Source organism: Danio aesculapii, chromosome 8 (assembly GCF_903798145.1).
Source record: "Danio aesculapii chromosome 8, fDanAes4.1, whole genome shotgun sequence".
Lineage (NCBI taxonomy): Eukaryota > Metazoa > Chordata > Actinopteri > Cypriniformes > Danionidae > Danio > Danio aesculapii.
Window position 1 is genome coordinate 19,031,507 of NC_079442.1, and position 27,609 is coordinate 19,059,115.

At 33.4% G+C, this 27,609-nt stretch overlaps 2 protein-coding genes across 2 annotated transcripts in view; one reads left to right on the forward strand and one right to left on the reverse strand.

The window, feature by feature from the left end:
• The first annotated feature begins 5,219 nt into the window (after nt 1-5,219).
• sb:cb288 (uncharacterized) lies at nt 5,220-18,195 on the forward strand. The gene is made up of 5 exons (XM_056463372.1): nt 5,220-5,368; nt 9,448-9,496; nt 9,577-9,645; nt 13,672-13,756; nt 16,893-18,195. Exons 1-5 carry the CDS (start codon nt 5,303-5,305, stop codon nt 16,945-16,947), a joined length of 324 nt encoding a protein of 107 aa, XP_056319347.1. The 5' UTR covers nt 5,220-5,302; the 3' UTR covers nt 16,948-18,195.
• A 1,482-nt stretch (nt 18,196-19,677) lies between these two features.
• npc1l1 (NPC1-like 1) overlaps nt 19,678-27,609 on the reverse strand; it is a 37,645-nt gene continuing 29,713 nt past the window's right edge. The window contains 4 exon segments of the mRNA XM_056463371.1: nt 19,678-20,895; nt 22,733-22,895; nt 25,232-25,345; nt 26,135-26,366. Of these exon segments, the coding sequence (XP_056319346.1) occupies nt 20,531-20,895; nt 22,733-22,895; nt 25,232-25,345; nt 26,135-26,366 (874 nt within the window). The 3' untranslated portion in view covers nt 19,678-20,530.

Below are 27,609 nucleotides of genomic sequence, written 5' to 3' on the forward strand. Positions count from 1 at the left end.
TACAAGAATAGATTCGAGAACTATATTTAGAGAAATTACAACAAAGTAATTATGTTTGGTAAACATGTTTTAGTTAAAACAAATGTATAAATGAATCCCTTTATTAGTTAACAATATCCAGCTGTATGAGATCCAAAAGTTTACATTCTTAATCACCTGTTTCTAAATGGTCTGTTTCTAAAAGTGAGGGGGTTGCTATGCCCCTGACAATATCTTTACATGGCACACATCAAAAATATACACAAAAACATGCCAACTACACGTTTCATAACATCGGATGTCATAAATACTTTACATTTTGTTTTTTGAATGTAACTAATGTTTGTGAATAACAGCCGAAAGATGTAAACATTAGTTGCTAACATAATAAATGTCAGAGAAACACTATTCATCCTAAAATTGCTGCCAAACAACACTACGAAAGCAATGCATTAAATAAAACAAATTTTATACACGCTGTGAATGTTAACTACATTTAGAAAAGGAAAAACCTTACGTTCAATAGAACAAATGTTCTTGATGACTCTCCTAAATGAGATGAAAAGAAAAACATATCTAAAACATAAAGTGAGACTGTTACAAACGGTCATTTGTGATGTCCAATCTGTGTGTGCAGTAGCTAATGGGAAATTTTTGAATATCTTTTTTTTTAACAATATCATTCATTCATTTTCCTTTGGTTTAGTCCCTTATATATCAGGGGTCACCACAGCGGAATGAACCGTCAACTATTCTGGCATATGTTTTATACAGCGAATGCCCTTCCAGCCACAACCCATACTGGGAAACACCCATACACTCTTGCATTTACACACACACACTCCTACATTTTTAATTTATAAAAAGCACAAATGTTTTTTAGGTATTCATGTACACATTCACACATTCTGTTTAGTCTTTCAAGTTGTATGAGGAAACCTTTGTTATATATATTAATGTGAGATTTATTTACAAATATTTGCTCATGCAAACTTATTAACAAAATAAAGATGAATAAATTTTGTACTTGTGTTGAAGTGTATTTTTTTTTGGTGGTTATCATTTCTAAATTTCAATCAAAATTGTAATTTACAATTTATCAGTTAAACAAAACGGCATACTACTTTTATATTTTAATTAAATCAGTTAAAAGTTTTACAATTTATTTATTTTAAAAATACATAAAAAGGTATTTAAATAAAAAAATTCAAATTCAAAAATATTTTTTACCGTACACAATTTACTAAATTCTGCCTTGCGCAATCTTTTCAAAATGTTTAAGTATTTTTTCACCAGTTGCATATTAAAATTAATCAACATATTTATTCTGACCCTACTTATTAAAACTCATTATATCAAAGAATAAGGAATTGTTACAGTGACCAAGAGAGCTTAACGTGCTGCAGTTTAAGAAAATGTGCAATTACAAAAACGTCAGCAAATTAATTAAAGATCTTCATCCATTTGACAGCACACGTGCTGCAAATCCACACAACGCAAACACATTAAAAACATGCTGCATTTTCTCACAAGGTAAACAAATTAATAAAACGAGCTGCATTTTCTCACAACACTTGCAAAAACAATGGAACACAATGGAAATGTTTTAAGTAGACCCAAAAATGTGACGGACACTGCTGTGCCGTGACTATTGCTCAGTGAAGTTGTAGGTGATCTTTGAAAGGTGTTTTTTTTTATTTTTACATCCTGATTCCTTTGTCTTCAGTATTTCCCTACTGAAAAAACAGCTTAAACCAGCCTAGGCTGGTTGGCTGGTTTTAGCTGGTTGACCAGCCTGGTTTTAGAGGGGTTTTGGCCATTTCCAGGCTGGTTTTTCAGGCTGGAAAATGACCAGCTAAAACCAGCTTGACCAGCTTAGCCAGGCTGGGAGCCCAGCCAAAACCAGCTATGTCCAGCTTAAACCAGGCTGGTCAAGTTGGTTTTAGCTGGATTTAGCTGGTCATTTTCCAGACTGACCAGGCTGGAAATGGCTGGAAACCAGTCTGGAAATGGCCAAAACTCCTCTAAAACCAGGCTGGTCAACCAGCTAAAACCAGCCAACCAGCCAGGTAAAAAATAGGTCTAGAAGCGTCCATACTCTAACCGCTGATATCGCCCACAACACATTGTGCGTTGAACGTGAATTTGATTATAACTACTAACGCTGGTGAAAAATGTAAATAAACTACAAACATGGTGGACGCGCAAGACCAAGAGAGGCTTCAGTAAAGATGTTTGTTTTCCGTGTTTCATTTCATCTGCAACATGAATGTGAACTTATATAAAGACGTGTTTGGACATTAATGTCTGAATGCAAAATTATTAATCAAAGACCTGAGATTTCTAACACGATGTATTAACGGGGAAGCAGTGTGTCCCAAAGCTTGCATACTCTTCTGTTACACACTCAAAATTACATACATTTCCTTCACAAAAAGTACATACTTTTAGGGCGTAGTATAAGTATGCTTATTGGGACGCAGCAAACAACCTAAATAGCCAAGTCCGTCACATTTTAGGGTCCCCTTAAAACATTTCCAATGTGTTCCGAGTTATTTGAAAGTGTTGAGAAATTTTTTGAGTTGTGAGAAAATTGCAGTGTGTTTTATGAATTGGTTTACGTTGTGAGAAAATGCAGCAAGTTTTAATAACTTGTCGGAAAATGCAGCACTTTTTTTTTTTTTAAATGTGTTTGCGTTGTGAGGATTTGCAGGATCTTGGCGTTTTTTTGTAGTTGCATGTATTTTCTTAAATTGCAGCATGTTTAGCTCTCTTGGCCACCGAACAATTGTGCTAAATTGTATTATTCATTTTTAAATTCCTTTATCTTATTGCTCACAACATATAATAGTATAGTGCTTTGAAAGATTTCGACAAATTATAACAATTAAAAATGACAACAAATTATTATCTTGTGGCTGCATGCTTTAAACAAGCTTTAAATTCTATCATTAGAAGATTTGCTGGTGTATTTTGAGCCATATACAGGACATATCTTCATCTCTTTATAGCATGCCTGTTATGTGGTCACAGAAAGCTTGTATTCATAACGGATGTGGCTCTAACCTGAAAGTAAAAAAAGATCTTCATGAATCATGAGACATTTGAATTGTTTAGTGCTTGTGCATTTGGGTAAAGTGAAGCTAATTAACACTTATGTCATTTTATTTCCCTCATTTATTTTATCATCTTTTCCTTTAGCCTGCTGCTGACAATTGTTGCGATTCTCCAGTAGTTCTGTTCAAGTTTCACTGGTCAAATTTTAAATATTCACCTCAGAAAAATGACTCTGGCTCAAACCATTTCCAACCCAATATGCTAACGTTGCTAACCCTTCTTTCAATTGTACGATGCATTGTTTAACATCTGAAGAGCTGGGGAAATAAGCTTGTATGTTTACATGCTTAAGTACAGGGAAGTACTAGTAAGTACACTGTTCTACAATTAGAAATGCAAACTGCAATCTTAACTGGCAGAACCGGTAATTTTGGCTTTACATATTGCAGCTGTTTGTGCAGGATTACGTCACCGAGATGTGTGTTATCTAAAGAACAAAACTTTTATATTTATTAAGTGTAAATGGAATAATATACACTCACCGGACACTTTATTAGGTACACCCTACTAGTACCGGGTTGGACCCCCCTTTGCCTTCAGAACTGCCTTAATCCTTTGTGGCATAGATTAGAAGGTACTGGAAATATTTCTCAGAGATTTTGGTCCATATTGACATGATAGCCTCACGCAGTTCCTGCAGATTTGTCAGCTGCATGATGCGAATCTCCCAGTCCACTACATCCCAAAGGTACTCTATTGGATTGAGATCTGGTAACTGTGGAGGCCATTTGAATCCAGTGAACTCATTGTCATGTTCAAGTAACCAGTTTGAGATGATTCATGCTTTATGACATGGCGCGTTATCCTGCTGGAAGTAGCCATTAGATGCTAGCAGCTAGCATCAAAAGTCATGGTCAGCAACAATACTCAGGCTGTGGTGTTGACACGATGCTCAATTGGTACTAATGGGCCCAAAGTGTGCCAAGAAAATATCCCCTGGCCCACACCATTACACAACCACCATTAGCTTGAACTGTTGATACAAGGCAGAATGGATCAATACTTTCGTGTTGTTCATGCCAAATTCTGACCCCACCATCCGAATGTCACAGCAGAAATCCAGACTCATCAGACTAGACAACGTTTTTTCAATTTTATACTGTCCAATTTTGGTGAGCCTCTGCGAATTATAGCCTCAGTTTCCTGTTCTTAGCTGACAGGAGTGGCACCTAGTGTGGTCTTCTGCTGCTGTAGTACATCTGCCTCAAGGTTGGACGTGTTGTGCGTTCAGAGATGCTCTTCTGCATACCTCTTTTGTAACGAGTGGTTATTTGTGATTATGCTTAAATGTATTGAGTTGCTGCCATGTCATTGGCTGATTAGAAATTTGCATTAACGAGCAGTTGGACAGTTGTACCTAATAAAGTGGTAATAAAAAATTATTAATTAAAAAGTCTTAAATTATTTATTAGTAAGTAATATTAATATTGTATTAATAATATATTTAAACTCACACATGGTAAGATATGGGCGACACAGTGGCGCCGTAGGTAGTGCTGTCACCTCACTGCAAGAAGGTTGCTGGTTCGAGCCTCGGCTGGGTCAGTTGGCGTTTCTGTGTGGAGTTTGCATGTTCTCCCTGCGTTCATGTGGGTTTCCTCAGGGTGCTTCGGTTTCCCCTACAGTCCAAAGACATGCGGTACAGGTGAATTGGGTAGGCTAAATTGTCAGTAGTGTATGTGTGTGAATGAATGAGTGTGTGTGTGGATGTTTCCCAGAGATGGGTTGCGGCTGGAAAGGCATCCGCTGCGTAAAAACGTGCTGGATAAATTGGCAGTTCATTCCGCTGTGGCGACCCCGGATTGATAAAGGGACTAAGCCAAAAAGAAAATGAATGAATGAACGGTAAGATATAGCCTACATAAAGAAACACTGAAATAACAATAAACTGTTTGTTTGCATGTTTCAAAACTTTTTCCCCTTTGTTATGAAATATGAACAGGGAACATATACATCTAACAGCAGTTTTTGAAAAATAAATACAGAAACAAATGAATAAATAAGTAAGAAATAACACATAACTCATAAACTCTGAGGTGAATGACAGTCGTTGTCCCGCCCACTATTTATTCTTGCTCCGCCCACTTGAGGTGAAAAAAAGGGGTTTGTCTGGAAGTCTCATTCGCTCTGTTCACAATGGGCGACTCATGATAATCACGGAACAACGCACACACACAAACAAACAAACAAACAAACACGAGGAAACATGTGGACGGAGATGAGAAACAGCAGCAGCTCTTCTGAAGAACCACAGGACCAGAACCTCACACAGGTACAAGCAAAGTTAAGCGAAGCAGTGCAATGGAAGAATAAGCTGTTCTGCAGTGCAGTTATACTAACCGCCTTTAATAACCCACCGCTCTTTAAATATCTTTTTAATTAGGGAAATACATTTTAATGCAGTATGTTTATGTTCAGATATTACACTTTAAAGGGAATGAAAATAAAAAAAAAATTTGCCACAAAAGTGAATTTTTGGAAGCTACAAACTAGCCTGCAGATAAATGCTAATTTTAATTAGAAAAAAAATTCAGATGACACTTTAAATGTCTAAACGAGGTCAGTTCATCACTGTGTTTTTAGTCATTTTATAATGAAAAGATACAAGACTCAGGACTGCATTTATAATCACAGATAAACCGTAAAACTTCTTGGGAAATGGTAAATCCCTCTTGCTCCCCTCTCTCTCTCTCATTTCCTGTCTTCCAGCTTGTTTTGGAAACTTTCAGTCATGGCATAGTTTCTTATCTTTGTTAACCAACAGTGTTTGGACATGCCCCCTCTCTTTCTGATTCCTTTAAAGGGATAGTTCACCCGAAAATGGGCATTTACTCACCTTTCAGTTGTTCCAAGCTCGCATGGGTTTGTTAAAAATGAGTTGCAGTTGTTGGTGTTTACTTCAGAGATGGCACTTATCACACTGTATTAGCCATTTAATCATTGAGTGGTTCTAATAAATGATCTGTCATTGATTATTTTTTAATACTACTAGCCTTTTATTAACAGTTAAAACAACTACAACGACATTTACTCTTGGCTTAGGATGTCATGTTCTGTCATGCTGGTGAAAATGTGCCACTGTAGATTGAGGTAAAGTTGGTTTTATAATCGCACATTCATTCAATTTTAAATAGTGTGACACTGAATATAACTATATTGTTTACAGCTACTTCGAATATTCAGTCTGAAATCACATGTATGACTTCAAAATAAGGCTAGGCTGATAAATGATATTATATCGAATTGCAATGAAATTTATGTCAATAACAATGGTAAGTTCTGGACTTTTTTTTTACTCTATATTGAATATAGAGTAATTATCTGCCACATGAAAGTAGGTTATGCTATTTAACGGACCCTCTAATTTGTGGCTTTAGTCATTGTTGGTGTACTCTTTTAAATCTGGAAGAATTAACAACTGATTTTGAAATGTACATCGTTATTGTTCAAACTGGAAAATAATTATTTCAGATTGCATTTTTGCCATATCGCCCAGCCCTACTTCAAAACGACATTTAATTGCCTGTGAACAATGGTGTACTTTGATAGTCATTGGCTGATAATATGATTTCCCTATTTAGAATTTGCAAACTAAGCTTTTCTGAAATTATATTATTAATGAGAATGTCTGAACACGCATATATAAAATCATCTTTAACCCAGTCCACTGTAGCAGGACCAACTTCCACTTATTAAGGTTAACATCAGTTAATTCATTAGTTAATCATTTAATCCGTTAGTTCATTCTAAATGAAGACTGATCATGGGAATTTGATATCCGCGCTAGGGCTGTGTGAAATTGGGGAAAATATCTAATTGCATTTTTTTGACAGATATTGCGATTTGTGATTTCATTTGCGTTTTTTTTTTTTTTTTTTTTTTTACATTTTTTTTAACATTTTTTTTTTATTTATTTTTTTTTACATTTTTTTAAATTTATTTATTTATTATTATTATTTTATTTATTTATTATTATTTTTTATTTATTTATTTATTTTTATTTATTTTTTTGTTAAGCTTCAGCTCAATAATTTGTATAGTAGCTTCTTACTGCTAACATGCAGTGAGTGGTAGTTAAAAAAAGGAACTGAAAAGACATTACTTCAACATTTATTCAAATTAGTTTTAAAATATTTAGAAATTAAACTCATTTTTCTCTAGAGCAAACAGTGAGCACACATAAAATTGCCTTACCTTTCTGTAAACAAGTTCAACTCAAATTAATGTAGCTTATTATACAAACAAACAAATAACTATAAAAATACAGAACACTAACAGTGGCTGATAAGAGGCAGATTGAAAAGTGTTCTAACTCAATTGGCTATTAAGACTTTCACACACAGATGGCAGTCACGCATTTGCTCTGGGTGGGGGAAATTAAATAATACATATCTATTTCATATCGCAGCCTCTTGCGATTTGCTAATCGCAACGTTTCAAATCACGATGGCGATTCGATTTTGATAGATTGCACAGCTCTAGTCCGCGGTTCACACACATACCTGTAGGTGGCAGCATAAAGTTTGCAGCCGTTCTTCAAAATAAAGCCATGTTTCTAAAAACAACATACTTTTTATGTAACATCAGTCTCCAGGATTTAGTTTTTTTAGAATATTTATAACTGACTAAGATCTAGACTAAATCTTTAATGACGTTTTATCAGTGTTGTCGTTATTTGTATGTTTATGTTTGTAGAATGCTTGTTTATTAACCCTCTACCGCATGGTGTTGCCATATGGCAGCATGATATTTGTGTTCATTTCCCTGCCACTGGTTATTTCCATGCCACTGTTTCTTTAAGACCTACATTAATTTTTAATTCTAATTATAATTAATTTGAGAAGACCTTAGTGTAGCCAATTATGTGCTTTGGTTAAGTCACATGACATGCAGTGTTTTTCTGTGACGTGATTTCTGACAGACGGGCATTTATTGTGAGTAGTTGCTGAATGCAAATGTAAACGCCAATAAAAACAAAGAATCACATTATGTCAGATCCACAAAAAAATCTGAAACATCACCTCCTGTAAGTTATGATGACATTTTCACAACTCCAAAAAAGTTTTTATCAAATTAGTTTTTTGTAAATCGATCAAATGTGTGTGTTGCCAAATGTAAACACTGTTCAATAATGGAACGTGCAATATTGTAATGGGTTAGGCAGCTAGCAAGGTCAGCTGTGAACTTTTAAATTGTAACAATATCAACATGAATGCTAGTAATATAATGTTGATTAGTCATATGATAATGGCATTTGCATTATGGATAAAATCTAGTTTTAATGGCAATACTACTTTTGAATAGATATAAATACAGGGAACAGTGTATTAGCGAGCACCACCATGTTCTATGGTAAGTGAAAGAAGAAAAGGACAGAACTGGCTCCTGCAGATGAAAGTGAGGAGGAGGTGGATTTTAGTGATCATGAGAATGATGCAGATTGGACATTTGATAAGAGCAGTGATGGAGACAGTTTAAGTAAGTTAGCTCTGAGGCAGATAAGACAGGAAAGTTCTAAATTAGAAAGTTCGATATACTGTTGGACGTTGCTGACATACAAATCATAAAGAACCTTAAAAAAAGAAAAAATTCCAAAATTTTCTTACAGCACTTAAAGTTAAGCCGTTCTAAGAAAAGAAAAACAGTCAAATATTTATTTATAGATCTATCATAATGCGTGCAGTAGATGGTTAAAGGGATAGTTCACGCAAAAACCTTTACTCATCCTCAAGTGGTTCCAAACCTTTATAAGATTCTTTTAATTTGTTTGAGAAAATCGGTAACCACTGATTTACATTAAAATAATATATTACAGGTCTTTTAGCTTTCTTAAAACTATCTTTCATGTTCAACAGAAGAAGAAAGAAGATAAGCAGGTTTGGAGCAAATGACGGACGAGTAAATGATGAAAGAATTTTCAGTTTTGATTGAACTATCCCTTTAAGTGTCTGTCTGTCTATCTATCTGTCTATCTATCTATCTATCTATCTATCTATCTATCTATCTATCTATCTATCTATCTATCTATCTATCTATCTATCTATCTATCTATCTATCTATCTATCTATCTATCTATCTATCTATCTATCTATCTATCTATCTATCTATCTATCTATCTATCTATCTATCTATCTATCTATCTATCTATCTATCTATCTATCTATCTATCTATCTATCTAAAATCTAAAATTTAAATTTAAATTAACAAACAACATATGTAACATCACCTTTATTTTTAATTTAACCCCTCTCTACTAATTAGTCTGTATTATGTTATTTACAGTAACAGTCAAGTTTTGCAATTGAATCAAGTCCATTGTCTTCTCATTGAGTGACTGTTTTTCTTTTCAGATAGTTTCTCCAGTCTCTTCATGGCTCCCTTCCAACTCCTATAGAAATGGTAATACATTAAGCAGGCTTGATGATGTCGTGTTAGTGGTGTTTATTTATATACATTTTCTAAAATCGTTGTCTTTAAAGGCTCAGTGACTGACAGTAAACCTCCTCTTGCTGAGACTCCAGTGAGCAAACAGAGTGGAATCATACCAGGTACTATTTTCTCACAGTCACCGTAAAGTGAAACACCATCATTTTAAAATATTACTTTTTTATTAACAGTTCAACACATTTGAATCTGTTTTGAATCATTTTTATTCTTTGATGTTTTTATTTTTCTTATACTTGTCTCTTTAATTCCTGTTTATGTAAAGCACTTGGAATTACTATTGTGTACGAAATGTGCTATATAAATAAAATGGTCTTGCCATTAATATTTTTAATGAATACTTTTGAGCATTAAAGAGATCAAAAAGACATTCATAAAGTTACAGAAATTTTATTTTCAAATTAATGTTTTAAATAATTGTTCTTTTAAACTTTCTTATGAAGAATCCTAAAAATATAATAAATAAATGGATACATTAAATAAATAAATAAATAAATAAATAAATAAATATATTCAAATAATTCATAAAAAAAACGTAGTTCCAGCACCTAAGCGAACTATTTTTGGATTTCAGATTATTATTATTATAATAATAATAATTATTATTATTATTATTATTATTATTGTTGTTATAATTATTATTGTTGTTGTTGTTGTTGTTGTTGTTATTATTATTATTATTATTATTATTATTATTATTATATAGTTTTTAGGGTTTGATTTTGGTCAGCCAAAGGTTTCCTTGCAGAAAACAGAATGCTATTTTTTTTGTTTGTCTCACGTTATTATAAAATTTCTTTAATGTACACCTAGAGCCCTGTCCACCAGGTGCAATAAGGCACAAGAAGTGTATGGCGTGATTTGTTGCTATTTTCAGACCAGCGCAATCCTTTTCACGTTTTGATGCTTTTTTCTGTTTATTCATAAAAATTTGCATTTGTATAATGTTGTTATTATTATTAGTAGTAGTTTTTTTATATGCATATATATTTAAATTTGTTTTAATAAAAACAAGTTTAGATTTGTCTACCTGTCGGGTTTTGAACAAGTATGCATCATGGGCCATTGTAATAGTAAGTGTGTGTTTGGATACAAGTTATATCCAAGAACTCTTTGGATATAAGTTTTTTAACCACACTTCGTTATTATTGTTCATTTATTCATTTGCTGGAAATTAGAACTGAATTTAGAAATAGTTTTGAAACAAATCTTTGCACTAAACAAATTAAATTAAATATGTAGGATAATGGATGTCTTCAGTGGACAACACCGTTTCCTTACTCCACCAAAGTAAAGGAGTAAAGTAAAGTGTAAAAGTAAAGTAAAGAATAAGTAAAGCTGCTGAATTGAGGAGGCTCGCAGTTGGTCTGTTTAGCGGTTTTCTTGCTAGTGAAGTGTTAAGTTTTTCCACTCACAAAGTATGCCATTGTAAAGAGCAAATGTGCCATGTCGCGAAGCAGCTGACTCTTAAAGGGAATGGGAGATGAGACTCTATTTGATTTAATGCATTTTATGCTCAAAACACAACCATAAGTCATTAAGAGAACAAGCATTACCCTGTTAGACCATGCGCCAGGGCTGTAATTTTCCATCCTTAGACAGCAAAAGTGGATTCGACCACTGCCTTAATGCTTTTGCCCCAGGCGCTTTAGACTTTGCGCCTATATCGTTAAAATAGAGCCCCTAATGTTTGTATAAAATTCCTTAAACCTAACCATTATAAAACATTTAGAATGATAGTTATTATTATTATTAATAATAAAACATTAATGTTTTACAGTCTTGTATGTTCTGGAATCATTATTTTAGTGTTAACCTTAAGGAGTAATAAACCTAAAAATCACATTCTGTGTAAGTTAGCATTTAGTAACTTAAACAATAACCTTATTTTAAAACTAACATTTTAGTAACCAATAAATCATATTTTAATAATCATTTTAGTTGTTTATTTTTGGTTGTAAAACAACTAAGACATGAACAAAAATGTTTCCAGAATGTTATTATTTGTTTCTCAAAAATTTAAAATAAATAATACAAATATTAATCATTTAAACTAACAAAACCTTAAGCTTGGACAACATTTTGTGTTTGCTGGATCAACAACATTTTCAACAATAATACAAACTGTTTATTGAGTATAAATTCAGCATATTGGAAAGATTTTGTTTAAAGAATCATTTAACACTGTCGATGTTTAGTATACTTTTTACAATATATTTAATTTCAAAACATTCATTCATTTCCTTTTCGGTTTAGTCCTGTTATTAATCAGGGTCAGCCACAGCAGAATGAACGTCCAATTTTTCCAGCACATGTTTTATGCAGCGGATGCCATTCCAGCCGCATCCCAGCACTGGGAAACACCCACAAACTCTTGCACACACTCTACGGCCAATTAAGCCTACCAAATTCACCTATAACACATGTCTCTGGACCGTGGGGGAAACCGGAGCACCCGGAGGAAACCCACGCGAACACGGGGAGAACATGCAAACTCCACAGAGATGCCAACTGACCCAGCTGGGGCTTGAACCAGCGACCTTCTTGCTGTGAGCCGATTGTCCTTCCCACTGCGCCACCGTGCTGCCCTAACTTGAAAACATTTACTGAGTATTATTATTTAACTTTTTTAAAGTATTTTGATCAACTGCAGCACTGATGATGATGATAATAAGACCCTTCTTTTAAAACCATCATATCATAGACAGCTCTACTCTTTCTGGTGGATTACCATTGTTTGCTAATTGAAGAACAAGTTTACTTTAGTTTAACAATCTCTTCCTTGTCAGTCAGACATTCATCAGGCTGACCAGTCTTTTCAGTCGCTCTACCTGGAGGTTAAATCTTTGTTTTTGTGTGACGGTCATGTGGCTTATGCCTTCAAAACATGTCCTGTCAAAACAAACGCTTCAGGAAGACGATTTATCTGCAACCTCTCGGCTCTCAGTGCTCTTTCTGCACTGGGTGATGTTTGTGTTTTTCCTGTGTGCGTTCTGAAAGGAGCAGAATTCAAGTGTGAAATGAATCATTTGATGTCACCACTTGTATCTTCCTTTGCCTGGTAGAGATGACGAGGTTGTTTTTGTCTAGAAATCTCACACTTAGAAACTACTGTGTTTATAGACGCAGCAAACATTGAAACAGTAAAGAAGTCCAAAATATTATTTAATAGAACAGTTCATATACAAAGAAAAGACTCCAGCATATTTAGATCAAGAATTATTTCATGATGTTAATTTAAAGGTCACCAAATAAATCTTTATACTTTGTTTCTATTCTTCTAACCACCAGGTTTTATTCAATTGTCCAATGAAATCTCACGGCAATTCTTAACTTTTTGATTTAGTGGCTAATTTGTATTTGTACGAACTCATGTGTAAATTTTAGTATGATTTGCTCATCCCCCCCAATGAGGGGTGAGGTTTGGGGACACGCCTCGTTTTAAAAATCACATGTCTTTATATATATGAAATCGTTTGAATTAGTACAAATAAGACACTTTTCTGACAGTAAATAAAAGTTATGTTTCCTTGTGATTTGTTTTTTTAGGCCTTAAAAAGTCTTAAATATATATAAAATACATTAAAAAAAATTCATATTTTACGTTCAAAGACGAACAAAGGTCTCAAGGGTATGTAGTTTAGCTCTACATAAATACTTGTTGCACCATTAGAGTTAAATAATTACGTAGTCTGATGTAGTAGTATGTTTCAAGCCATGCTTTTTATTAATTTCAAAGAAATACATGACATATCTGAACATCAGGGTGTTGTATGTGAATATGCAGCGTTAAAGCTTATTTTCCTCTCCTTCAGGCTCAGACTGGTTTCAATGTCATGTCTGGAATTCTACTTCTGTTCCCTCATTACAGCGCATGAATGTGTTTGTCAAAACATGCTAATTCTCAGGCTTCTCTCCCCCACCTCTGACCTTTCACAGACCTCAGATTAGTACATCTGATGTTTACTAACAGACCAAAAGTGTCCACTTTGGAGTTTTCACCGGAAAAACCAGTACATCTCTGAGAGAAATGGCAACTTGAGCTCTTCTCTGTGTGGATGAAACTATTATGAGACTTGATGGATGTTTTCAGACAGCAGTGTGACCGGGGCGTGTGTGTGTGTTTGCAGGTGCGATCGCTGCTGCAGTGTTCATAGCCTTTCTGTTAGCGCTCTACACTGTTCTGTGGAAATGCATGATTTCACAACCCAAACGGTATGAACCAAACAAACATTTTAATAAGTGATGCAATGCTGTGTTTTTGTGGTCTCTCTCTGTGTGTGTACAGGTTTATGTGATTTACAGGGACACCAAGTTTTATAATAACATGAACATGACTTGGCTGTGCTCTATTAAGGTGGTTTACAGTGATGCACCTCATGTCCCTGAAAATCAAAATGCTTAAAAGTCATACTTAACTTAAAGATTTGCCACAGGTTTTCAGTGAGGTTTGGGTTAGCGCCATATAATAAGTCGTTTATAATACATAACATCTATGCAGTGTCGCTGTAAACCATGTATTCAAGCAGGGGTGGATTTTGGGGGCGCTAAGCAATTCCAGCAATGGGGTCCCATACTTCATTTTTGATTGACTTATTTTGCTGTTTTTATTCTTACATCACTCAATCTTCTTTTCTACATTTTGTCCTAATGCAAAATAATTATAACAACATGTAAAGCATCTTGTAAAAATATATTTAAATGATTTGTTTTCTTAAAATGGATTCACAACTAAAACTGATATATGAACTATTTAGTTTTTAAAACAGAATCTTATTTTACTGCTGGACTGCTCCATGATTGAGGGTGGGGGACACATTTGCGCATTTGTGATTTAACGAACATTAAGACCCTCATCATATACATTTTTTTTTAGAAAATGCTGTTATATAATTTGTACTTCTATAGGTATTTATTTGGGGGCCCTCAGATTTCCTTGGGCCATAAGCAGCCGCTTACCTTGCTTATTGGTTATTTCTGACCCTGTATACAAGTATATACAGTCGAAATCAGAATTATTTGCCCCCCTGTTTATTTTTTTCCCCCAATTTCTGTTTAACGGAGAGAACATTTTTTCAACACATTTCTAAACATAATAGTTTTAATAACTCATTTCTAATAACTGATTTATTTTATCTTTGCCATGATGACAGTAAATAATATTTGACTAGATATTTTTCAAGACACTTCTAAACAGCTTAAAGTGACATTTAAAGGCTTAACTAGGTTAATTAGGTTAACTAGGCAGGTTAGGGTAATTAGCCAAGTTATTGTATAACGATGGTTTGTTCTGTAGACTATCGAAAAAATATAGCTTAAAGGGGCTTAAGACTTTCTCCAGAAGAAAAAATATTATCAGATATACTGTGAAAATTTCCTTGCTCTGTTAAACATCATTTGGGAAATATTTAAAAAAGAAAAAAAATTCAAAGGGGGGCTAATTCTGATTTCAACAATATGTGTCTGTGTGTATGTAAAAGTGACATTTAAAGAAATACTCCACTTTTTTTCCGAAAATTGGCTCATTTTACAACTCGGCAAAAATGAAACGGTTGAGTTTTATCTTATCTATTCAGCCTATTTACAGGTATAGTGAGAGCACTTTTAGTTTAGCTTCGCATAAACCATTGAATCCAATTAGACCACTAGCATCTCGCTCAAAGATAATTTCTCTATTTAAAGGTTAACTCTTCTGTGTTTTTATGGTGTACTATAGTTTCTTGCCATATCAGTCTAAAAAACAGCAACTTTTCATTATTTTTTATCTGAGAAACAACAGAAGAGTCCAGAGACCAGTTTTAAATGGTAATTTAAGGTTTTGTTTTTGTTGAATCATTCGTTCATACGGTAAATTAACTTTTTTTTGTTTTATTTATCATAAAAACATATAATGATATTATAATTATCAAATATATTGTAAATTATGTATTAAAAAAACTCCTGAAAGCAATAAGCCAACAAACCTTTCATGTATGCAAGCTTGGGGCTGTTTTTTTCTTAATAGAGGACCACAATAAATTAAGTATTGTGACAACAAATTAATATTACATATTCATCAAAAATTTCTCTTAAAGTGCAAGATGAACACCATTCTGAGGTATTTTTAAATTCATGAGCACTTTTAAAAAAATGTTATTAAGATTTTTCAAATGGTACAAACAACAAAGACACTCAGACAGACAAACAAACCAACCCCAAGCGTGCAAATAAAAAAATTACAAATGTATGTTTAAAAAATAATAATAAAAGAAGTCAGAACTCCCTTAAAAATATTCAGAGTTTATGTAGAAAGGATTGGAGAGGTTCCCAAAGTCTCCTGAATTTGTCCTGTTTGTGGTTGAGGCCATAGGTTTATTTTTCCAAAGGAAGAAAGACTGACAACTCACAAATCCTTATGGAAATTGTTGGAATTTGAGAAGTAGACCATTTTAATATGCAAGCGTTGTAAACAGAGGTTTGAACTCGGAGTCAAAAGGTCTTCAGGAATGTCATTCAACAACAACAACAAAAAAAAAAGTTTTCCAATTAACGCCTCTTAGAATGAAGCCCTCTCCAAAATGGTTGGATGTGAACACAGGACCAAAATACATGGATAAATTGTACCCTTACACTTAAAACAGAGGTCAGAACAAGCTGGGAACATTTTATGCAGACGAACAGGTGTAAAATTAAATTCTGTGAAAAAAAACTTAAAATTTTGTTCATGTATGGAAATTGAGGTACATTTTGGAAAAGCACCATTACAGATCTTGGACCAATCTTCAGGATTAAACAGAACTCCTAGGTCAATTTAAAAACTTTATTCAGAGTTTTATAGCCATCACGAAAGATATACAATGTCTGTGTAGATGTATGGTGCGTACACCCCTATTAGAACCCAAACAATGATTTCAAATGATGTGCATATGCATTTATTAAACAAATGAATGGTCTAATATCATACAAATATGATATTCATTCATTCACAAGACTTTTCTTTACCAAACAAATCTTTCACTAGGAGCAAGTGCACCATGTGTTTTTGTTTGAAAAATCATGTATGTTCAGTTGAAGACAAATTCATTAGCCATGTTAACAAATTATTTCTATGCCTTTTTTGTCTTTGTCATTATTTTCACTAATTATTTTGCAAGGCTAGGTTAACAAGACAAGCTAAGTTAATTAGACAAGCCATTGGACAACAGGGAGTATTGTCCAGGGAGTATTGTAAATAATATTTACCCATTTATTTATTTATTTATTTATTCATTCATTCATTCCAGCAAATACTGTGGAAAAAAGTCATTGCATAATCATGATGCATATAAACCATAGTGTTTACCTTTTGCTTTGTCTCCCTGTCTCTTGTTAGGAGGAAAAAAAGAGTGAGTTTGAAGGCTCACGAGCAGAGGTCTCTTACATGCTGACGCCCACCTGTCCAGAGGTACTGATCTTAGGTCAGATCCGTATCCGCAGCAGCTTCAATGACTGTTTAGCTGATCACTACGCATTATCCAGTATCCCATTTGGAAAATAGTTTTGATTCGGTCATTCAACTGAATATCTCTGTGAGTGTGTGACCAGATTAAGGGGATAGTTCACACACACAAAAAAAAAAACATTTACTCACTCTCATTTTGTTTCAAATATCAGTTTCTTTCTTGAAAATACAAGGGAAGGTATTTTGAAGAATGTTGGAAAACAGCAGCCATTGACTTCCACAGTATTTTCACCCATCCTTACAATGTCATTGGTGATTTCACACGCACATTCCTCAAAATATCTTCTTTTTTTTCAACAGAAAATAGGGGAAAAACATTTGATACAACTTGAGGGTTTGTAAAAGTAAATGACTTTTCAAAATGAACTGTACCATCCATTAAACGTGTTCTTGAAGTATGAGTAGTTTTACTTGGATAGTATTATAAGAGTGACCAACAGATAAATGCCCACTAGATGGCACTAGATGTCTTCACTTTTCACTTGACGAAACTAGGAAATCCGCCAAGAGTCCTTCATTATTTAGGCAATATATATTCTTATATCTTTGTAAACTTGCGTGTTTAGGACGTTTATTTGATTTTATTGTCGATAGATATGCTAATTAACACACAAAAGATAACACTTTTTATAAAACTAGACGTTTGTTTTTCTCCAAACGTCCCCTTTGGCCAGGTGAACTCTGCACCAGTGAATGAGTGCATGTGTGTGGGTGTGAGAGAGTGATCGAGTGTGTGAGAGATATTTGCCTTATACAGCAGTATTGGTTAGAGAACAGCACATTTCTGGGTTAAAGTCTTTGGGTACGTGTGTGTGTGTGTGTGTGTGTGTGAATGTAAGAAAAGGGAGTTACAGATTGCTCATTTTTATTGTAGATAATATGCTCCGTTTGCACAAGCTGTTCACGCTTATAGATATTTTGCTTATGTAATGATTTGTAATTAGTGGTTTTCACTGTGAATATCTTGACTTTTATTTTGGATTAGAATGTGTCGATATAACTCAGATTTAGTTGTGTGGTTGTTTAAAACTTGATATACAGATTAAAGACGAGTTTGTACAATTGTTTTAAACGAATATAGATCGCTTCAGGACGAAAATGTTGCTATCGTAGGCTGTGTAAATTCAAACCTGCCCTGTGTTAATCTTCAGAATAAAAATGGAGATATTTTTAATGAATTGTGAAAGATTACTGTCCCTCCACATACAAAAACACATTACAGCACTACAGTAATACAATTAATATTGATAATAATGAGTACAATTAATTATTATTAAAATTGTGGCTGCTGTGCTGACTGTAGCTACATTGAATTTGTATGAAGTGAAACTATCAGTGAAAAAAGAACATTTATTTATAACATTTAATCCACAGCCCCAAGTTGCTTTAATGACAGGTTTAAATATTTGAACAATAATTTACAGCACTCACCGGTCACTTTAGCAGGTACATCTGTCTAACTGCTTGTTAACGCGAAATTTCTAATCAGTCAATCACATTGCAGCAACTCAATGCATTTAGGCATGTATACATGGTCAAGACGATCTGCTGCAGTTCAAACAGAGCACACAATGTAGAAGAAAGGTGATTTAAGCGAGTCTGAATGTGGCATGGTTGTTGGTGCCAGACAGGCTGGTCTGAGTATTTCAGAAGCTGCTGATCTACTGGGATGTTCACGCACAACCATCTCTAGGGTTTACAGAGAATGGCCAGAAAAAGAGAAAATATCCAGTAAGCGGCAGTTGCCTTGTTGGTGCCAGAGGTAAGAGGAAAATGGCCAGACTGGTTCAAGCTGATAGAAAGGCAACAGTAACACACAAATAACGACTCGTTACAACTGAGATATGCAGAAGAGCATCTCTGAACACACAACACATCCAACCTTGAGGCAGATGTGCTACAGCAGCAGAAGATCACTCTGAGTGCCACTCCTGTCAGCTAAGAACAGGAAACTGAGGCTCACCAAAATTGGACAATAGAAGATTGGGAAAACTCTGCCTGGTCTGATGAGTCTCGATTTCTGCTGCGACATTTGGATGGTAGGGTCAGAATGTGCCGTCAACAACATGAAAGCATGGATTCATCCTGCCTTGTATCAATGGTTCAGATTGGTGGTGGTGGTGTAGTGGTATGGGAAATATTTTCTTGGTACACTTTAGGGCCATTAGTACCAATTGAGCATCGTGTCAACACCACAGCCTACCTGAGTATTGTTGCTGACTATGTTCATTCCTTTATACCCACAGTGTACCCGTCTTCTGATGGCCAGTTCCAGCAGGATAAAGCGCCATGTCATGAAGCGCGAATCATCTCAGACTGTTTTTTGAACATGACAATGATTTCACTGTACTCAAATGGCCTCCACATACATCAGACCTCAATCCATTAGAGCACCTTTGGGATGTGGTGGAATGGGTAATTCGCATCATGTATGTGCAGCCGACAAATCTGCAGCAACTGCGTGATGCTATCATGTCAATATGGACCAAAATCTCTGAGGATTATTTCTAATACCTTGTTGAATCTATGCCATGAAGGATTAAGGCTGTTTTAAAGACAATAGTGGGTCCAACCTGGTACTAGTAAGGTGTACCTAATAAAGTGGCCGGTGAGTGTATTCATGAGAAAGGCAGCGCAACAGTTCACTGGTTTTTCTTTATAATTATTTTTTTATTTCATCCATAAAATTGCCCTTAACAAAAATAAAACACTATTTCCATTGAATGTATAACAGTGTGAATTCATTACAGTTATTCCACAATAAATATCCTTAAAACATTTATTTTTACATATAAAAAGTGTTTCCTTGATTGCCTCTGAAAGTGTTTTCCCAACAATCATTGGAAGAGAAATTGTAAAAGTGCTGGATGGCTCCTTCAACAGTAAATGGTAAACTTTAAACACAAAAGCTGAAATGTAATGAACATTCAATGCGGTTTGTTTTACACAACATAGAAATACACACAGTGCATTTAATACATAGCAATGCTAATGATAATACTCTCTCTATACTGGAGTGTTTTAGTTGCAGTTTCCTGTTTCCAAGGCTGTAAGTGTTTCCGTCATGAACAAGACCATTTCAATCATGTGAAACCTTAACGACAGAATTAAATAACAAATATTACACCATAAAAAAAAAAGTCAAACCATTCTGTGCTACTGTACTGATTTCCTTCATTGTGAAATGGTGGAGTCAGCTTGTATCTCTTATCACTTTGACTCAGGTTTGACCTGGGCAAGATAATCACCGGTACGAATGATGGTGAAAGATCGACAAGCTCAATATCTCTCATCTTCAGAACAGCAGTAACGCAACGCTATCAGAGAAGTCCATGTGAAACGCATAGAGCTGACAGAGCAGGATCACATTCTGCTTACGGCGTTTCATCGATGACGTGATTAGCTGTTTTATTTCCCTTAGAGACTCGCATGCATTTACAGTAGTGGCAATCATGACTGCCAATTCAGTGTAATGATTGAGGTAAATGAACTGGAAGAAAGTTTTAAGGCTATAACATGGAGATATCCCATTCGGTGGGCATTTGGGTGGTTTCAGGCATAATCACTGCCTTTATTGGGACTGACGGCTCTTCAGGAGGACTCGAAGGCTCTACAGGGAAACTTGAAGGCTCTACAGGGATTTGGCCGTTGGACTTTTCATGGTTTTCAGGCAAACTTGCAGGCTCTTCGTGGATTTCACCGTTGGACTTTTGATGGTTTTCAGGCAAACTTGCAGGCTGTACGTGGATTTCGCCGTTGGACTTTTCATAGTTTTCGAAGCAAACATTGTCATATGTAGCTTTACTGTTCAGCTCCATCTCTTTTTCTTGTTCTTCTTGAATCTGCAGCAGAAGTGCATTGTTCACTCCAGGACCTGAGAAACACACACACACAGTCCTTTTTATTAGTTAAAGTCCCCTTGAAATCAAAATAAAGCTTTTTAAAAATTATTATCAGTATGTTAAGCTCTGTGTCCACCAAAGTGTTTGTCTTGAGCTGAGAAATTATTTTCGGTTGTCAATGGTAGCTCAAAGCTTTTTGAGTGACTTCAGCATATCTAGATGCTGAGCAGGGTTTTAAAGTCAACGCTGAGCGCTTGGTGTTCTTTCAGAGTGGGAAAGGGGAGGGACTATACCACTTAACTTTCAACACTACCATAACTTGCAACGGCAACTGACTGTAAGAAATGCTGAAGTGCAAAAACGCTCACAGCTGAGCGTTTTCTTGAACACTTCAGTGGACACACAGCCTTAAAAGCTGTTCACACTGAATGCGTTTATCCTCTCCAGCATGACGCTTTTCCATTGTTTTTCAATTTAAACACACTGGACTAATGTGTGACCATTACGCTCGTGTCTCATGTCTTTCGAAGCACCACCTATGTGAGTGCCGCATTTTTTAGATGCCATGTCAAATTAAAAGATCTTCAACTTTTTACACAAAGAGCAGCTCATCACTGTCTGTTCCACAGCAGTGGACCAATCAGAAGAGCTTGGAGGTGGAGCAACTATACAGTAGATACTCGGTATATGACAACTGATTTATGTACCATTATGTCATGGCATGCAAACGAACGCAGAACATGATCTCTTATCCATATAAATATACGTGTATCCATATAAATGGCCCACCCTCTATATATATATATATATATATATATATATATATATATATATATAATAACATAAAAACAGTCTGGACAAGGAGGGACAAAAAAAAGAGCAGACAAAACTCAACTGTGTTGTCACCTCTCGTTGGCTCACATCACACGCACACACACATACATATATATATATATATACATATATATATATACATATATATATATATATATATATATATATATATATATATATATATATATATACAGGGTGGGCCATTTATATGGATACACCTTAATAAAATTATTGGGAATTTCACAAGAAAAAACAATGGTGTGCTTGGTTTTAACGCAACTTTATTCTTTCATGAGTTATTTACAAGCCCCCTCACATTTACTAATATGTGCCACAGACAGAACGTTATTATCACCAACCATTCTCATTTTATTATGGTGTATCCATATAAATGGCCCACCCTGTGTATATGTATATGTATATATATATATATATATATATATATGTGTGTGTGTGTGTGTGTGTGTGTATGTGTATATATATATATATATATATATATATATATATATGTGTGTGTATATATGTTTGTGTATTGATTTGATAGTGAAAAAAATAACTACAATTTCTCTTTTGATTATATACTTCAAGGGTTAGTTCACCCAAAAAATGAAAATTCTGCAATGCAACCAGAGACTGTCATTTATATTCGGAATACAAATGTAGCTACTTCAGATGAAATTGGAGAGCTCTCTCATCCTTCATAAACAACGATAGTTCTGAGACATTCGAATTCATAAATGTCTTTAGTAAATGCGCACCCTGATCTGCTGCGGAAAACTTTTTTTTGTTTTCAAAAGTGTTCTTGGAGCTTCGTATGATTACAGTTGAACCACTGCAAGTCACATGGAATCATTTGAAAATGTTTTTGGTGCTACACTATGATCTTTAAATAGTATTTTAATATGCCATCAAATGATTATTGTCGTACATATGCTTGAAAATACTTTTTTAAATATAAAAGAAGGGAGTCGGCATCACGTTCATACACTAAAGGTCATAAAGTAAAGTGAGTGACGGTTTAGTTTAGCATCTTACCAAAGTAACTGAGCAGCACAGGCAGAAAAATGAGGCCGTGGGCCATGCCGAGAAGAGTGATGACCAGATTGAGTCTGAAGAAGAAGATCTGGATGAGCTGAGCTTTAGCAAATGCCAAAACAACAATTCCAGGCAGATTGGTCATCGCAACACCTGCAAACACCTGAGAAAGACAAGGGATTTAAGGGATTTTTTTTAAACTACAGTAGTAGTTTTTAATGTACAGAAGAAAAGAATCTGGTTTTTGCTGAAATTGTGGTTCTTGGTGATTCATTAAATGCAAGTAAAAGTGTCACTCGAAAATAACTCAAAAATAGCCACAAAAAATTGTACATTCTAAAGAAATTTATCATTCATATTTTTGTTTTCCACAATGTATAACCATGTATTAGTGATGCGCGGATTGCGGATATATCCGTGGGCGCTGCGGAAAATCCGCGGGTCGGGCGAGTTGGGTAATAAAAAAAAAATACATTATGATTAATTGCGGGTGGGACACGGGTGGATGTAGCGGGACATGGCAGTGGACCTGTGAAAAAACAGAGAGTGGGCTTTGCAGAATGGGAAGATGAGACGCCCAAAATAATAGATGAAGTGTAAGAGTACTGTTCAAACTTTAAGTTAGAGGAGTCATCAGAGGAAAATCTGCTATCTTTCTGGGAGAAACAAGATCGCTTATTTTAACGACTGCAGCGCCTTGCGAGGAAAATCTTGTGCATTCCTACAATAAGCGATGCGAGTGAACGCTCATTTAGAGCAGCTGGCCGTGTTTTGGAGGCAAGGTGTTATCGCCCGAATTTAGGCACAGTAGCTGCTATTCTGTTTTTGCAGAGTGCGAAGAAAAAGGCCAAGTAAACATAACATAGCTGCAGATTAAGCTGAAAGTGGCACCGTTTTTGTTATCTTGTTCCTGTATCTGTAAAAGCTCAAATGTCTTATTTTTACTTTCTGTATCTATTTGAAAATGAAGAAAATGTTGTCTAAAGACAAACTTTTGTATTTATAAATAAATGTTCATTTAAAAACGTTTACGATTAACATAGTATTTTACTATCAGAGATGTGCAGATTAGTTCACCGAATCTGCTGTAAATATCCACAGTGACATCATCATGCCTAAAACAAAGAATTAAATTATTAAAGTGACGATTGGGTGTGAGTTGGGTGCGGATACTTATATCAGATAAAACTATATGTGTGGGTATATATATATATATATATATATATATATATATATATATATATATATATATATATATATATATATATATATATATATATATATATATATATATATATATATATATACATATATATATATATACACACACATACATATATATATATATATATATATATATATATATATATATATATATATATATATATATATATATATATATATATATATATATACACACATACATATATATATATATATATATATACACATACATATATATATATATATATATATATATATATATATATATATATATATATATATGTATATGTGTGTATATATATATATATATATATATATATATATATATATATGTATGTGTATATATATATATATATATATATATATATATATATATATATACACATACATATACACATACATATATATATATATATATATATATATATATATATATATATATATATATACACACATATACATATATATATATATATATATATATATATATATATATATATACACATACATACATATATACACATACATACATATATACATATACATACATATATACATATACATACATATATATACATATATATACATATATATACACACACACACATATATATATATATATATATATATATATATATATATATATATATATATATATATATATATATATATATATATATATATATATATATATATATATATATATATATACTTGTGGATGTTAAAAAAATGGTTTCATGACCCTTTAAAAACAATTTGAACAACAAAAATAAGTGTTTTTGTTATTCTTAAGTAGGACTCTTTTTATGTTACTTTTGAATTCTTGATATTGTCTTTGAAAATGTGTCAAGGCAAAAGAACTTAAACTGTGACGTAAACTGTTTTTAGACATGCTTAAACTGAAAAAGGTAGCAGAAAAAGGTCCCTTGTGATTCATAACATGCAAGTAAAATGACACTTGGATAGTAAAAAAAAACATATGTAGGCATAACAAAGTGAATATCTGTGTCTCATTAAGCTAAATTATTGGTCTGTGCAATTACAGTGTGTTTTTACAATTATTATTCATTCATTAGTGTTGGCCTCTCAAAGGGCCGGCAGCTATTGACATTCATTCTTTAAATCATTTTGGTTTCAGATGTTAAAAATCTTCTTCAATTTTACAAAACAAATAAACCAAAAACAAAAATCACCTACATTTTTTAAAATTACATTTTTTAGGAGACACTAATGCCATTAAATATACAAAAGGTCTAGAATATTTGTAGTACTCACCGCACTGCCCATGTTAGCTGTGGCTTCCTTTGCTCTCTCCACCTTTGTAGGGCGAACGCTTAGAGCAAACGAGCGTGTTGTATGAGACACAAACTCCACTGATATACCAACAGCCTGCAAAACAAACAGTGTCTTAAAAATAGAGCTTCACTCATGCTTTTACGAAACACATTTAAGCATTTGATGGAATTTCATAATCAAATTGTCACAATGTGGTTTAAAAGTGCTGCATGCTATTTCTATTTAGATGGAGTCAGAGTTTATGATTCATGTGGCTGTTTTCTGAAAAAAATAAGTTATACATACACATCTTATAACCGAAAAACATGCAATTTGGTGAAAAGTTTTTTGTTTTTTAGCATACTTCAGTAGAAATGAGTAGTTTTATAATGTTGTCTTTGTAATATGGTGATTTCTAATCAATTTCTAATCAATTTGTGTTATTTATAATTAATATGTGAAAAGGTATCAGTGTAAATTTATATTAAAGGTAGTTTGTTGATCTTAAAGGGATAGTTCACCCAAAACTAAAACTGCTGTCATCGTTTACTCACCCTTAACTCACAGAAGAAGATATTTTGAAAAATGCTAAAAACGGTTAACTGTTAACTTCCATAGTATCTATTTTCCTGATATGGATGTCGATAGTTACAGGTTTTCAACATTTTTCAAAAAACCTTCTTTAGTGTTCAGAAAAAGGTGAGTAAATACTGAGTAAGTTACATTTTTAAAAGTATTTTTAGATTCATTTAAAGCTTCAGTCCATATCTTAAGTGCCTATTTTATCTTTAAACATGATTTTTGGTTGAATTATTGCATGGTATTTGGAATGAACTGCAAATATATGTCCTTAAATGTAAATTTTTTTATTTAACTGTGGATGTGTTTCTCAGACACACTCACCGTCACCAGGTTAATAAGTGACACGGCGTTGAAGTCGATGCCCCATAAGGTCATGACACCAACCGTGTCCACAGTGATCATCACTATAGTGAGTAGGTTCAGAAAGCCGGATCTCAGGTCCATGCCGAGCAGAATACAACACACCACAAATGTGGGCAGCAAACACACGGCGATGTTGAACAAACCCTCATTCACAATGTTCAGGTACTGCTCGTAATACACATACGTCACACTGCAAAATAAAACACAGCATGTGTTTTACTTCTATACACATGCTGTAAAAAAAATCTTCCTGCTTTACATTGTTTAGCTGAATCAAATGAACTTTATACAAGTCTAGTCATCTCAACTTATATTAGTCAAACTGACTAAAATAGTATGTTAGCTTTGTACAGCTAAATTTAATAGATTAATTTATAATATCAAGCTAAAGTAACTTAAGTATTTGTTGGCATGCTTTTTGTTTTGAATTCACTGAGAAATGCATAAAAATATTCATTTTTTTATTTATTCATATATATACACAGTATATATATATATATATATATATATATATATATATATATATATATATATATATATATATATATATATATATATACACACACACACATATATATATATATATATATATATATATATATATATACAGTACACACACACACACACACACACACACATATATATATATATATATATATATATATATATATATACAGTACACACACACACACACACACACACATATATATATATATATATATATATATATATATATACATACATATATATATATATATATATATATATATATATATATATATATATATATATATATATATATATATATATATATATATATATATATATAAAATACAGTAAATAATATTTGACTAGGTATTTTTCAAGACACTTCTATACAGCTTAAAGTGACATTTAAAGGCTTAACAAGGTTAATTCGATTAACTAGGCAGGATAGGGTAATTAGGCAAGTTATTGTATAGCGATGGTTTGTTCTGTAGACAATTCAAAACAAATATAGCTTAAAGGGGCTAATAATATTGACCTTAAAATGATTTCAAAAAAATTCAAAACTGCTTTTATTCTAGCCGAAATAAAACAATTAAGACTTTCTCCAGAAGAAAAAATATTATCAGACATACTGTGAAAATTTCCTTACTCTGTTAAACACCATTTGAGAAATATTTCAAAAAGAAAAACAAAAAATTCTAAAGGGGGCTAATAATTCTGATTTCAACTATATATATTAGTGTAATATGGAATAATACACTACAGACCAAGTTTAAATGTGCTTTAGTGTGTTATTCAAAAAGAACATTTACTTTATGATGATTTACTTTAATTATGATTTATTTTAACCCTACTTAAGTGTGTTTAGATACAGTCTGAAAATGTAGGCTGCTTTCCTTAATAGTATTATGATATTATTTGCAAGTACAGTTCATTAAAACAAA

Excerpts from the sequence above, each read along its gene's own strand:
- sb:cb288 (XM_056463372.1), top strand. The coding sequence starts at position 5,303 with ATGTGGACGGAGATGAGAAACAGCAGCAGCTCTTCTGAAGAACCACAG. Across the intron at positions 9,497-9,576 it reads TTCCAACTCCTATAGAAATG|GCTCAGTGACTGACAGTAAA; the intron begins GTAATACATTAA and ends TTGTCTTTAAAG. Across the intron at positions 9,646-13,671 it reads ACAGAGTGGAATCATACCAG|GTGCGATCGCTGCTGCAGTG; the intron begins GTACTATTTTCT and ends GTGTGTTTGCAG.